This window comes from Uloborus diversus, chromosome 4, assembly GCF_026930045.1.
Source record: "Uloborus diversus isolate 005 chromosome 4, Udiv.v.3.1, whole genome shotgun sequence".
NCBI classification, from domain to species: Eukaryota; Metazoa; Arthropoda; class Arachnida; order Araneae; family Uloboridae; genus Uloborus; species Uloborus diversus.
Genome location: NC_072734.1, coordinates 140,514,780 through 140,529,205, shown reverse-complemented (window position 1 = coordinate 140,529,205; position 14,426 = coordinate 140,514,780). Strand labels below are relative to the sequence as shown.

At 34.1% G+C, this 14,426-nt stretch overlaps 1 protein-coding gene across 1 annotated transcript in view; it reads left to right on the top strand.

Moving 5' to 3' along the window:
* The window catches only part of LOC129221196 (trypsin-2-like), a 35,575-nt gene extending 21,463 nt beyond the window's left edge, over positions 1-14,112 (top strand). Inside the window, exons 5-6 of the mRNA XM_054855648.1 lie at positions 6,963-7,114; positions 13,518-14,112. Coding sequence (XP_054711623.1) covers positions 6,963-7,114; positions 13,518-13,697 — 332 coding nt within the window. The 3' untranslated portion in view covers positions 13,698-14,112. The remainder of the gene's footprint in view (positions 1-6,962; positions 7,115-13,517) is intronic.
* Positions 14,113-14,426: the final 314 nt, after the last annotated feature.

Here is a 14,426-nt window from a genome sequence, read left to right as displayed (position 1 = left end):
AAACAAAGCTGTCTTCAGGACCCCATACAACCGGTAAAACCACGTGCTGTGCTAAGAACCCTGTAGTGTGGTGTATACCACCAAAAATCACAAAGTAGGAGATAGCTTACTTTCAAAATTCTTCTTCCTCCTCAAGGATTAGGCCAAAGGCCTGCTCCGGTTTCTTGGTCAAACCAGCCCTTCCTGGGCCTACCTGGGGCCCGTCTTGCAATAGAATGTGGCGCTTGGTGTGGCGTATTCATTCATTAATTAAATTACTCACATCCTTTATTTAATAATTCAGTTATTTTTTCATTCATTCGTTTATATTCCTATTCATTCCCCATCTATACACTTATTTATTTTTGCTTGTGTATTTATTTATTTACTAGTTTTTTTTATTATTATTCATTTATTCTTTTATTTACTCATTTATTTAATCAAAAAAAATCTTTAATTATCGAATAAAAAATATTTCATCACAAAAATGTTTTATTTTTCACTTTGCTCCATGAAAAAAACAGAGTGAAATTTTTCCACCTTTTTTAAAGCGCAAATTTATTGCCAAAAATGAAAAATGGCATTTCAATACAAGTTGTATGAAAAAAAAAAAAAAAAAAGATTGTTCTTTCTTTATGTACTGTAATTTCAGAACAAAATTCTAATTTGTTCATTTTGAAAAAGCTAAGTCATTTTAGCTATTTCACTTTGCCCCACATTCCCCTACATTATATTTCAGCTTAGTGATAAAATTCTACATTCTGCATTATAGCCTTAGGTTATAATCGGTGAACTGACGGTCCTGACTCACCCATGGGACAAAACCGTCATTTTGCAATGGATGAGAAAGAAGTCCATAAAAGAATAATTATGGGGGGGGGATGTGAAGCAAAGTGAACTAGGGGGACAAAGTGAAATTTTGAAATATTTACTTTGTCTAAAGAGCCACCTATTTGGTAATATTTCAACTATCTTGTGACACTATTTAGCAACACATTCCAGTCCACATCTAAAGATCAAAGCATACGATAATACGAGAAATTTTCAAAAATTGCGACTCATATTGTCATATTTTGCTATAAGTCACAAATTATTTTTTGTCATTATAAAATGACAAGTGTCTTGCTTTATTAACATTTTAAATATGAATTGAGACCTACTAATATTCAGTGCAGTATTTATTTAATTATTACTCCTAAACTCACTTTTATTTTAAATGTTAGTTCAAAAAGTCAAGTGACTGCGGGGCAAAGTGGATGGGACAAAGTGAACAAGTTCATTTGTTTACTCATTCAATCGTTTATTAAATCTCTTACATATTCATTTATTAAATCATTCATTTCATTCCTTCATTTAATCATTCACTTCTCTTTATTCATTCATTCACTTATTTCCTTATTTATTCGTTTATTGTTTTATTTACTTTATTCGCTAATTGTTTTCTGTAACTTATTCTCTTTATCTATTCATTTATTTATTCATTCTTTTCTTCACTCATTCATTTATCAAAAATATTTTTGGTAATCAAATAGAAAATATTTCATTCGAAAAATATTTTCTTTTCTTTTTTTTTCCATGAAAAAAGGGGCATTTATTTCATTATTTATTTAATTATTAATTTTTGAAGGTGCAAATTTACTGCCAAGAAAGTTTTTTTTTCAATGTATGTTTTATAGCAAAATACTTTTTTATGAACTGTATTTTTCAAAACGAATTTCCTATTTATTCATTTTGAAAAAGTTAAGTTATCTTAGCTATTTCACTTTGCCCCACGTTCCCCTACATCAACACTTCCAAAGTTCAGGCTATTTCCTCTCAAATGCATGAGAAAGTATGCTGACTAACTTTTATTGCACTTTGCCCCACATTCTCCTACATCAACGCTTCCAAGCTCAGATTATTTCCTCTCAGATGCATGAGGAAGTATGCTGACTAACTATTATTGCACTTTGCCACACATTCTCCTACATCCATAGGCGCTCATATACGGAATTTTAAAGGGGGCTGAGATATTTTCCCCATGGTTTAGCAGGATATTTTCCCCATGGAAACCAATTTCAGTACAGATTAGAGTTATTTTTAATAACTTATTCATTAATGGCTGGAGAAGAAATGTTTTACATTTCTGCAGAAAAAAAAAAATACTAAAAGCAAGAGAAGTTCTAATTTCTAGGCAGGGGGGGGTGCTTGAGCCCCCATTTGATCCCCAAATAGGTACCTATGCCCAGGGGCGGTATTTCAGCACTTCTTTTGGGGGGGGGGTCGAGTTTCTTAAATATGAGTTTCTTCAGTATGGTAAAAAACAAAACACATACTGGTTACCAGGAAATGGTCATAAAACGGGTCTAATATCAAACAAAAATAGTGTTTAAAAACATGACAACTTATTATAAAATGAATTGAAATTTATGACAAATTTTAAATTCATTTTACGTAAAACACCTTACATAAGTCATCTTTGAAATAAAACGGAAAACATTTGCTTGTGCCTGGAAATGCTTCGAGTTTCATCAACTATAACTGAAAATTAAAGAGATTTTTAAAAATGAACATTGGTTTGCGATTTACAAAAGTTGAATTTACCCATTTTTTATCATTCTGCTCAAAAAAATTGGGGGTGCGACTACCCCCTCTCACCCCTCTTATTTGCCGCCCCTGCCTATGCCTACATCAACACTTCCAAGCTTAGCTTATTTCCTCTCAGATGCATGAGGAAGTATGATGACTAACTTTTATCGCAGAAATATCACTAAATTTGTTTTAGTTTCATGTAAAGGCTTAAAACTGCAACTTTTTCCCACTTTTTCCAAAGATAGGACTTTTGAAACCTTAATTCAAAAAAAATTTAAATATACATTTTAAGGTGGTTTAAAAATGCATGTAAAAAAAAAAGTCTCTTCTAGATAACAGGACACCCCTCAATACTTTTAGATTTTTGGATAGTAATATACTGGAAGAATTTTAGTTTCCTGTTTCAGCTGAAAGAGGGTGCTCAACCTCCTCCCCTAAACTTCAAACGTATGGGGAAGAAGCTTTAAAAAAATACATTGAACTGAAAGAACAACGCTACATATAATTTTAACGAGTAATATGTATATATATTGCAATAAAATAATTATTTACAAAAAAAAAACAGCTTTAGATATTAACTGTTTCTAAATTTGTGACATTTTCTAAGCTACGGTTGATGTTAAATTAAGGGGTCATTGAGCACCCTCTTAAAATTTTGAGTAAGAAGCTAAAACTTTTACAACATAATACTATTAGTAAGTCTAAAAAAATAGGGGGTGTGCTGGACTCTAGCTTAAAAAAAGTTTTTCTTTTTGAGCAATCACGATTGCTTATTGTTCCCATTTGACTGTTTTTAGCGTCTTTTGATTTTTCCCACCGCCACCCTCCGCACCATCACCGCCGACGGGCTCCTCACGATGCTGCTCCTATAGCGAAAGCCGTCTCCAGGTTGCATCCATGTCCGACACACACGCGCATACATACAAAACTACACACACGCACACACATACACACACCTACACGCATACGCAAACACATACACCCACGCATACATACAGACACCCACACATACACACACAAAAACATACACACAACTACCCACACATTCATGCTGCACATAGACACAAACACATATGCCTACACACATCCCCCCCACACACACATTCATACACACAACTACCCACACACTTATGCCAGCACACAGACATAAACACACATGCCTACACACATACACATAACCCCTACACACAAACACATACCCCCACACACAAACACACACGCCTACATACACACTCGTGATTGCGAAAAACATAATTTGAATTCAAGATGTCAAAATTCAAATTTTTGTTTTATTTTTTTTGAATCACCCTACTATACATGTACAATGTACATGTATAGTTCAAATTTTACATCCACTGGGGTGTGTTCATTTTTGGCCAAATCATCTAATTTTAACGAGAAAAATCCGCAATCGACATCGATCAGACATTTAAAAAAAAAATAATTGCACTATGAAATAGAACATTTTGTTACAAGATCAACGGAGACAACGACAACCCGAAATTGATTGATGAAAAGAATATTTGATCTCACGTCGGAGCATCAACTCATAAAATATATATCATTTTCCCATCCTCACGAAAAGCTATGAAGCAAGCAGCCGTCAAAGTATCCGAATTCCCAAACCCCCATCTTTCTCTCTGCCTTCAATAAATCAATAACAGCACGAGCGTCTGCATTACAAGTAGCCATCCAGACTAAACGACACACACATTAAAGGAGACCAGCTTTGCACCACACCACAGGCACCCATTGATTTTTCCTTAGATAAACTAGTTACAGGGTAACTGTTTCGTGAAAAGACGGAGATTTTCTTCATGAATATTTGCCATTCAGAGCTGTTTTCGGAAACTATTTATTTAAGTATAAATTCGCTCATTATTAATATGATTATTGTTTGACTAAACTCATCAGCTCTTTAGATAAAACATTTGTAGAGATTAATTAGTTAAGTGCAACAAAACTAACATTCTGCAGGTTTTTAATTACATGAATAACAGTAAAAGAGCCTTAAAAACAATATAAACTTTAATTACAGTAATAAAGTGAAAACAAATACTTCATTTTTATTATTCTGGTTTAAATGAAGTTAATTTCAAATAGGGTTGACTGACTTAAGATCTAAAATAGGTCTTAAAATATTAAATAATAACTTATAACATTTCAACAAAATTCTTCTTTTTTTGTTTAAGATGTAACTAACAGGATCGCAAAAAATAATGCTTTATTTTCCACGGAATTTATAAATCTTTTAGACAATCAGTTATCATGCATTTGCTCTATGCAGCTTAAAAGCTACATTTTAAATGTTCAATAGATATAAACCGTCTAATTTCATTTACATGGTTTGCATTCCTTGGTGCTTCGATGGTTTATGATGTTCTTGTTGGCAGTTTGATTAACCCTCTATTTTTATCCTAACACTGTTTATTGCTTCAACTCGTTCCATTTGTCGAATGTCTTTTCCTCCATAAGCTCCGATCTTATGGTCGAAAAAGAGGTTTGTTGCCCTTGTAACCCCAAAACACGTGTTTACAGATTTTCGCAAATTTGTGCATTTTAACGTGGTTTAAATTATTTATATTTTTAATGGTGCTATTTTCTATTATTTTCAAAACCTATCGTTTTTACATTTTTATTTATTTTTTCAATGTACAAGGTGCTTTCCATAAGTAATGCAACCAAATTCATAAAAAAACATTTATTGAATAAATTTGTACAAAGAATCAACTTTTGGAGGCGGTGTTCCATGCCTGGAAGATATCCTGGAAGTTCTTTTCTGGAATGTCCTTTAGAGCCGATGTAACATGGATGGATGAGACCGCTTGGATGCTTTCAATCGTGATCCAATGTTTCCTTTTCATGACTCTTTTTAACCGAGGGAAAAAAGAAAGTCAGCGGGAGTCATGTCAGGACTGTAGGGAGGCTGGGGAACGGATGGGGTGTGGGTCCGGGCCAGGAAGTCGTTACAATAAACACGCTGTGACTCAGAGCGTTGTCGTGATGAAGTTTCCACGCCTCCTTGATGTCGCTTCGGCAGCGGACATCCCAAGTTAAACGCAAAAATTGATAGCGTATCGTTGCTTCACAGAAAAATCCATTGTGCCATGTTACATAAACTCAAACCGGGGTTGACGGAAACGCACGTCCTGACTCTCCGGCAGCTCACAGCAGAATGAGATCGAGTGCGTTTTGAAGCTAACACCCCTCCACGTAGCCCAGCAGGCGCTCTTGCTTTGTTTTGAATCTTAACTTATATCCACTTGAAGAATATGTATGAAAACAAGTTTACGTCGAGAATGATTTACCGCTGCAGCTTTATTTGACCAAGTTGGAGCCAAGTATTAATGTACTTTGTAAACAAAAATGCCCAGCATTATCACTAATTATTTTCTGAAATCTTTTTAACTGCATGTCATCATTAAAGCTTTGAATAAGAACACATTGTTTTGATTTAATTTAATTATTTCGAATTAGTTTTTAGCCGTTAAAAAGTTAAAACTTTTGCTAATTTAACACATCTTAGTAAAGCTAATATTCTTTTTTTTTGGTGATATACGCATTGTTAATGATACACTGCACAAAAAATTCCGAAACGTGACTAGTTATTTCCGTGGAACGTTTCGGAATTTCACAGATTTTCACCTATTTCCCAGTAACATCAAGTATCTTCACAAAAAAGTGTCCTGAATTGGTACAAGTTGCACTAATGCAGACTTTTCACTGTTATGAAAAGTATTTTAAGATATCAGTTTAAAGATTGAGTGAGCGTGTTTATTAAATGTATCTGCTGAAGTTCGATTACGGTCCGTCCATGCTAACGAAGCTTACAGTGAGAGCTACTAAAGTCACTGGGTAGCTTCAGCTTTGCAAGGCAGAAATTGCAGGCAAAAGGTATGCTTGGTTCTTACTTGCAATTCTCTCTCAGCATTGATCATGATTGCTCTAATGCTTCTTGAGCTTTCTTAGTGAATTAAGAAAGTTCCAATTACTTGCATTAAACCTATTTCATTTTTCAAGAAGGTTCCCGAGACCTGACTAACTTTAACAGAGGATATTTCACAATTCTTCAGAAAGTTTCAAGGATAATTTCAGAAAGGTTACTGACTTTTATCGGAAAACGTTCCTGGTTTTTGCAAGATATGTTACTAGCAGAAATTGGGCACCTCAGCTGCCTATTATTTTCCAGGAATGTTTCCGACTCGATTTTACAGTGTTACGGTGTACACAATAAGGGGTGCGTTAATTGAGAACCACTGCATTAAGTAGAGATTAATCGACGTCATTGATTGTAAAATTGGTCTCGCAACAACATTCCTGCCCCTGTCATCTTCGAAGAACAAAATGCAAAATTCTGTGTAAGCAATGCACATTTTTTGTGAAATGTTACTGAATACCTCATTTTTTTTCAGATAAAAGAGGGTCCAATGTTCTTCGAGAAGTTGAAATTCAAGTCTTAGACAACAATGTGTGCCATGGAGCTTATTATCCAACGTATCAAATTCCTATCAAAGGTTGGCACTTGTGTGCTGGTGAATTAGAAGGTGGCAAAGGAACATGTCAGGTATGTACAATTTGCATTCACTGCGTTATTATTTAAGGCATTGTTGGTTGTATCTATGTTTCGACTCCTCTAGTAATAAGAATAAAGATTATTTTACAATTATGAAAAGAAAAGTAGAAGACTTTCCTGTACTACATAAATTTTATAAATTAAGATGATTTTTTTTTTTTACAAAACATTTCGATTGTTGTTTCAAACTAGGTTTCCCGAACTTTCTGCTCTGACTGAACGTTTGACCATTCCCAAGTTTAGGAATCTCTTTTATTCTACTAATATTTTCCAAAACATCTTTTTAAATTATAAATAAAGTGAAATAATAATGAAAACAAATTATGAATCTAATAATTTTTATGACAAAATTTAAATTAAAACCTCAGTGATTTTTTTTTTAATTTCGAGGAACCTCTTCTGTGAATCAATGGGCATCAAAGTAGCACCTTCATCGTACCGAGTGAGGTGAAGATCCAAAGTAATCTGTAGAATTGCATATTGCACAAGGTACATATGCAAACCCTCCCCTCTACACACACACATACACAAACACATCCAAATCCAAGTACATCCGTTTATATATCCGTATATGAACCGGACATACCATTCTGTATTCAAAAACTGTTGAAAATACTATTATTTATAACTTAAAAGCGAACTTATACATTTACACTAATTTAACTTTCAAAATCAGCTTAAAAAGTAAGAATAATAATTTTTAACGGAAATAATAAGGTTATTACGTATTTAAAAAAAATCAGAAAAAATAAATTGAATAAAATATTTTTTTAAATTTATTACTCAAGCATGGTATTTTTGAAGTAAACCCAGATTATACTATACGGAGTAAATACTATATAGAGTTTTAGTTTCAAAATCATTGTTTAAGTGCTTGCAAGAAATAAAGCGGTTTTTGCGCATGTACTAGTACAAGATTTAGCGCTTTCTTCTAACTTCCCAGTGTTCATCAGTTCCCCAGGGTTTCTAAAACTCTTGTTCAATTCTCTTTCCTCCTATTAGCTAGATGAGAGAAGGGATCAATCTTGACAACATCGATTTTTCCCCTTACTTGAATGCTCTTTCCCAGGTTTACACTATTTTTACCCAAGTTTTCACGTTTTATTTAATCCTTGTTTGCAACAAAATCCCGTTTACCCTTGAAGTCCTTTTTTTTTTTTTTTGAGATGATCCTAAATCTTACATATTTTTACAGCATTTCATATATGCAACTACTGAGAGAAAAATAATGAAATAATGAGGTTATTTGCTTGAGTTGCCCAATGCTAGATCGGACAATATAAATGTGAGAAATTTGTGACACTCGAGTTAACTTTGGTCGCGAGAAAGATTAGAGCATTAGAAAAAAATAGGTTTTGATTTACATGCAGTTATTGTAATTGTATCTTCCCAATAAGCTCACAGCTAAGTAATGAATTCCAATGAGAATAGTTCAGAGTACATTATGATTTTTCTCATTTTGGTAAAGCGAAATAAAAGGACTATGGCCAGAAATTACCCCAGAAACTTGCTGATCAGGAATTACCCCTGGTGACTCTATATTTTCTGTATTAGTTTACTAGTGGTACCCGCACGACTTTGCCCGTAATAGAAAAATTAAAAGGTCTTTTGGTTCGCCTGTATATTTGCAAATAATGTATGGTGAATTTTCTCCCCAATTGGTTTATACCCATGTTACGGTTCCACGTTATGATAATTTTGTATCTCGCCAATTGGCTTGTGCCCATGTTACGATTCCACGTTATGATAATTTCGAAATTTACTCGTCCATCTTATGATATTTTTGTTCTTAAAATTGGAATAGAAAAAGAACCACATCGAATTTTCGAAAAATCGCTTCGAGGTGCACGCCCCCATGCTACAAACTAACTTTGTGCCAAGTTTCATGAAAATCGACCGAGCGGTCTAGGCGCCATGCGCGTCACAGAGATCCAGACATCCAGACATCCTACAGACATCCTCCGGACAGAGCGACTTTCAGCTTTATTATTAGTAAAGAAGATGACAAGATAGTCGCACATTCACTTTTCAAATTGATAGTTTTAGAAAATGAAATTTCGAACATTATTTTGTTTATTATCGGGTTTTCTCTTTTTATATAACTGTTTTTTTTTTTTTTTTTTTTTTTTTTTTTTTTTTTTTTTTTTTTTTTTTTGTCGTTGTCATTGATGTATAGCTCAAAACTAAATCTTTGACTGCTCAATTTTTTTTGAAGCAAAGTCGCTTTAAAAAAGCATTTTTTAAAAAATGAAATAAATGCAAAAAATATGTAAAAATATGTGTAACTAAATTTACAGAAATTTTGTTAGGAATTACACTTAATACGATAAACCTGTCCAAAGCTTAGCTCTACATCGCATGTTCTCTACTTCATGTTCCATCAAAATGTATTCTCTCAAAAGATTTATTTGGCAAAAGTGGGTTTGTTTCATTAAAATGTATAGAAAATATACTTTTCTCGGTGATACATATTGATTCTTCAGCAACCAATTACTTTTTATTGGTCCATATGGAAGAAAAATAATAAAAAAAGCCAAATTTTACTCTTCCGTGTAGCAAAAAAACAGCGATATCTCAATAAAATGTTTTCAAGAAAAAAAAAATGTTTAAGAGTACAGAATATTAATGCAGATTGCGTACTAAATTTCATCAATATGACAAAAATGATACAGCATGAAAATTTTACAACATTTCTTAATTTTATATGAAATTACCCTGTATTGCTGAAACAAATTTCAAGCAGAAAAAAATAAAACAAAATAGTTTTTCTATCAACATAATTCGCTGCAAAAAGTTTACACTCAAGAGAACTTCGGATTTTTCTCTCTCCTATAGGAGGTTCATGCAATCAGGCTACAGGGTCATTCCATGTAAAATAAAAAAAAAATTCTGAAATTTTCGTCTCGTGCCAATTTTGATCTTGACGAAATATAGTAGGCAATTTGCATCAATATTCTGTACTCTCGAACAGTTTTATTTTTTCTTAAAAAATTTTATTCTTGAGGTATAATAATTTTTTTGCTCCGCGGATATGAAAAAGTTGGCACTTTTTATCCTTTTTCTTCCTGTATTGTTAGGGCTTTGCATCATTTTAAATGTTTATTGAGCATTCACGATTGCTTATTGTTCTCATTTGACTGGTTTGATGTCCTTTGATTTTATTTTCCCACCGCCACCCTCTGCACCTCACCGCCGGCGGGCTCCTCACGATGCTGCTCCTATAGCGAAAACCGTCTCCAGGTTGCATCCATGTCCTACACACACGCGCATACATACACAACTACACACACGCACACATACACACACACACAAACACATGCACACACATACACCTACACACACATACACACACGCATACATACAGACACCTACACATACACACACACACACACAAAAACATTCACACATACCCACCTACACACACCTACACATTCACACATACATACACACAACTATTCACACATTCATGCATACATAAAGACACCTACACATACACACAACTACCCACACACTTATGCCAGCACACAGACACAAATACACATGCCTACACACATACACATACCCTCTACACACAAACACACATACCCTCCACACACAAACACGCACGCCTACATACACACACTCGTGATTGCGAAAAACATAATTTGAATTCAATATGTCAAAATTCAAATTAATTTTTTTTTTTATTTATTATTTTTGTATTGACTGTTTTATCTCACTTCACTTAAAACCCGTAAAAAGAAAATTATCTGTAAATAGCTTCCGACTAAGAGTTTGTCAGTCATTGTGAAATTTATTTATTTGTCTATTTATTCATAAATTCACACAAATATGACTATTTCCTTAATGTCTTTGAAAAATATTATTATAATTATTATAATTATTACTCTTATGGAATTTTAAATTTTATAAGTACGATCTGTATTTGACATTTTGAGATTTCATTTATTAAAGAGAAACATAATCATTCTCAAAATTATCGAAATTCAGAGTGGTCAATAATAAACTAATAAATTCCAACATTTTCTCATAGCCATCCCGGACAAGCCCGATAACAGCTCCCAGAAAGCGAGCGCCTCATGGCAACAACTCATTTATTAAGGCCGGATTGGTACTACTACTGGCCCTTTCTGCCCGACGCTAGATCGATTTAGGGAAGGTCATTTCCGACTGAGATCGTCTGCTTTGTTACTACCGGTGTCGCGTGAATGGGATGAGGAGGGCCCTAATGAGAGTAGGGCGACGAGAACCGACAGATGATTTATAATCAGCCCAGTTGCTGAGCATTGGTCAAGGTTTGACCGTGTGATCTCAAATATATTTTTCCTGAATTTGAAAGATTGGTCATAAAAGAACAGTAAATGCTTGATTGTAATATTAGAGGGGAATTTTTAATTGCCTTTATACAATACAAAAAAAATAATAATAATCCTTTCGTCTTAAGCTTGTTTTTTGAACTGCGATGACTAGAATTATCAGAGATTAATTTGCAAGGGAGGTCAACTCGTTTTTTTTTCTATTATATGTGAATGTTTACATATTCGATGATATTCAGACTACTTAAGAAGGAAAAAATGTTTGAAAACTACTGGGTTTCCCCACTTCTTTAGTTAGAGTCCTGAGTACAAGCTTAGAAATCCAAGTTGGTTATCCGATGAGTGTGTAAGGATATTACACTCTGTAACAAGAAAATCGACGCATCAAGAATTAAATGTCAGAGTGAAATGAAATTTTACAGATGTAAGGCCGACGTTAGTATGAGAAAGTAATTACAAAATGAAAACAAAATGATCATATATTACAGGAAAAATCACAAATAAAAAGGAGTTTTAGTACTGTGTTGGGTCATTTGTAAGGCGATAATGGCAAGCATTGAGGCATAAAAGCTCAATTCCATGTCCTCCGTCATCTCGTTCTACAGTTACAGTAAACGCGTCTCTAATTTGATCAAATCTCAGGTTGTCCAACTTACCGTTTCAAGTAATTCCAGATATGCTCGATTTGTGACAAATCAGGAAATCGAGCTGGCCAGAGAAAATGATTATGGATGGGAGAAGTCCTGTGACACCATCACTGTGTCTGGCCAGGCATTGTCTTGCTGAAAAATGGATCCTGGAGCCCTACCATGGGTGAAGCCCTACAAGACTGAAACATATGCATGTGACGAACGCTTCTCAGAGCTGTCATAGTATTGTGAATCAACGCTGCTTGTGATCGTGCATCGCATGTGATGGCATCCCATAACACACCAGGGCTACAGATGCGGTTTGTCGTTGAAAACAAATGCATGATTTGAGCTTTCAGATTGTCACGCCTGTTTGGAGAATCGGGTTTTACGGGATTGAACTGCAATCAAATGCAACCAAGTCATCTTCAGCAACGAACCTAGATTGAATTTGGGAAGTGATGACAATCATGTGCATGAGTGGAAAGTACGTATGTGGCTTTTCATCAGCCCACCATACTCACAACAGAAGTTATGGTGTCCCTTAGCATACTTCACACGGAGAGCCCTAATATTGATCCACAATCAATTGGTATCTTCTTCGCATGCTTGTGTGTTGGCACTCATTACAAGTTTTGACTTAGGCTGCACAAACATGGTTCCTCGAATATTTGTAGCTTTGATCGATTAAAAATGTTTGTTTGAAATGATACTGCATATTTGTGATTATGACCAGAATAAGAAATTGGTATTCAAATAATGGTTATGGCACCTATCAAGTGAAATAATATGATTTAATTGAATTTAACAAGGTTCTGAAGCTAAGTATTACTTAATTGTTACTTTATTAGAGTTAAAATGGTTGAAATTTTAAATTAGCATTAGAATAGTTGATTAAGTAAACATTGTTTCAAGTAGACCGAACAAAGCTCTCAAAATGTGAGCTCCCAAGCAGTGACTTAATTCGTGACTTCAATGAAGTTTAAAATGTTGAACAAAAGTTTAATTTGATATTTGTCTCTTTGATCGATTTTTTTTTTTTTTTTAGTTAAATCGGATCAAGTTTTAAAAGTTTTATGGGGAAAAAAGCGTATGGGATTTTTCTTAAATTCAATCGATTTATAAATGTTGGAATGAAACCTAAATTTACAAAGATTGAGTATTTGTTGGTGTAGAACTTCTTTAGCTTCTTAACTGAGTATTTATAGTACGATTATTTACCTACATCAACTTCAGTCATAAAGTCACATTTTCATACACAATTACTCTCAGAAAGTGTAGTCTTGGACTTGGACACACTTTCAAGACTACACTTAATGCTAAAATGAGCAACATTTTATGTCTTAACTTATGGAAAAGAGAAAAAGTCATTTAAAGTTGAAACATTAAAATTCTGCTTTTTTTTACCACTTCTGTCCTTTCTGATGTTGAATCTTGCAAAATTTCCAGGGTGACTCCGGCGGGCCATTGCAGTGCCTGATGAACGGACGCTACTACGTTGCAGGAATCACTTCCTTTGGTTCTGGATGTGCTAAAGAAGGTTTCCCGGACATTTACACCAGGGTGAGCTACTTCGCCGACTGGATAGAAGAGATCATGAGCCGACCTGAACCGCCTCCTGGAAAATAAGTGCCATTGGTTTCAAACTCGGACGGTAATGGAAGGGTGGAACAACAACGGGAAAGCAATCATTTGGATCATCAACTCTCGGAAGTCATCATTTACAACTCAAAAACGAATTTCCAATAAGTCATTTTCATAAACTCTTGTAACCATTTCAATTTTTCCCACTGTGTTTGTCTAAAATAGGGAGCTCTTAATTCAAGGAACAATCATTGCATGGTTTATAGTTTATTTTTTAATACTGATGGGTACGCACATGCTCCCTAGATATAAATAGAAGTGGAATTCCGCCTTTTCTACGACAGACTGAATTAGGATTGTTTTTGTATAAATTTTTTACTTTCAAGAAATAAAATAGATATATTATAATGAAAGCATAACCACGACTTTGAAAACCATTGGGTTTTCATAACCATCTTGAAAGATCACCATTAAAAATTCAGAAGATACTATCTTTGCCATAATTTGTCTTCATAATTGAACGCATACCATAAAAGGAACCCATAGAATGGACATAAAGGTTAACACTTCCTCTTCCCCTGCTTTCTCGAAAATTCTGTCTACATAAAAAAAAGGGCAGAGAGTGTAGGATTCTTTTTTTTTTCCTTCTTCTTCTACTTTTTTTAAGGAAATAAAAAATATAATTATGAGAAGTGTTTTATAAGGCAAATTAAGTCACTTCGATATTAATTTAAGAGATTTATATATTAAAACTTAAACATTTTTGAAACAGAT